A 1,014-nucleotide genomic window follows, 5' to 3' on the forward strand; every position below is an offset into this window, starting at 1 on the left:
ACATTTTACAGCTCACTGACCATTTGGCGATCCATTGAGAGGAGGGTTTGGAAAAGTGGCTCCTTTGTGACAGCTCTCGCCAGATTGGGGGGCTGCTGATTTGCATCTCATTAGCCATGCGGGCGGCCGGTGGAATATAAGTGTGGCAGGCGCCGGCGAGAGCCAGATCCTCTGCACGCACCCGCGGAGACCCGACCCCGCCGAGGGCAGAGCGCAGGGGAACCCGGGCAGCCGCGGCGCAGATCCTCCTCCCACGGCCCGGCCCCTCCGGTCCTGCGCGTGTGTACTGGATGGCATTGGCTGGATTCATCGGAAAGACGCGGATCTTTGCTGTGACACCGGAGATCAGAGCCCGGAGTGCTCCCGGAACGACTGCCGCCGCCGAGTGACACCGGGCCGCGATCCGCAGGGGCCGCCGCGCACACCCGCCGCGGCCGACCGTCCCCTCCGCGCTCGCCGCTGGCCCCGGATTATCGCCTCGCCCGTGGGATTTCCAGATCGCGGCTTTCTAATCGGCTCGGGAGGAAGCTCTGCAGCTCTTTTGGGAATTAAGCTCAATATCTGGACTCTCTCTCTTTCTCTCTCTCCCCCTCCTGCGAAGAAGCTTAAGACAAAACCAGGAAGCCGGCGACCCTCACCTCCTCGGGGACTGGGAGGAAGGAGGAAAACGAAAGTCGCCGCCGCCGCGCTGTCTCCCGAGAGCCGCCTTTCCTCGGGCATCCCTGGGGCTGCCGCGGGACCTCGCAGGGCGGATATAAAGAACCGCGGCCTCGGGAAGAGGCGGAGACCGGCTTTTAAAGAAAGAAGTCCTGGGTCCTGCGGTCTGGGGCGAGGCAAGGGAGCTTTTCTGCCCACGCTCCCCGGCGCCCATCGATCCCCCGCGCGTCCCCGCTGTTCTAAGGAGAGAAGAGGGGGCCCCGCAGGCTTGCGCGTGGGGCGAAGCAGCATGGGCGGTCGGTGCGCGCTGGCCCTGGCGGTGCTCTCGGCCTTGCTGTGTCAGGTAGGCGGGCAGGT

At 65.4% G+C, this 1,014-nt stretch overlaps 1 protein-coding gene across 1 annotated transcript in view; it reads left to right on the forward strand.

Moving 5' to 3' along the window:
* DLL1 (delta-like 1 (Drosophila)) overlaps positions 1 to 1,014 on the forward strand; it is a 24,847-nt gene that overhangs the window by 15,714 nt on the left and 8,119 nt on the right. The window contains exon 2 of the mRNA XM_011934913.1: positions 602 to 1,000. Within this exon, the coding sequence (XP_011790303.1) occupies positions 947 to 1,000 (54 nt within the window). The 5' untranslated portion in view covers positions 602 to 946. The remainder of the gene's footprint in view (positions 1 to 601; positions 1,001 to 1,014) is intronic.

The sequence above is a fragment of the Colobus angolensis genome, unplaced genomic scaffold (assembly GCF_000951035.1).
Source record: "Colobus angolensis palliatus isolate OR3802 unplaced genomic scaffold, Cang.pa_1.0 Scaffold14, whole genome shotgun sequence".
Lineage (NCBI taxonomy): Eukaryota > Metazoa > Chordata > Mammalia > Primates > Cercopithecidae > Colobus > Colobus angolensis.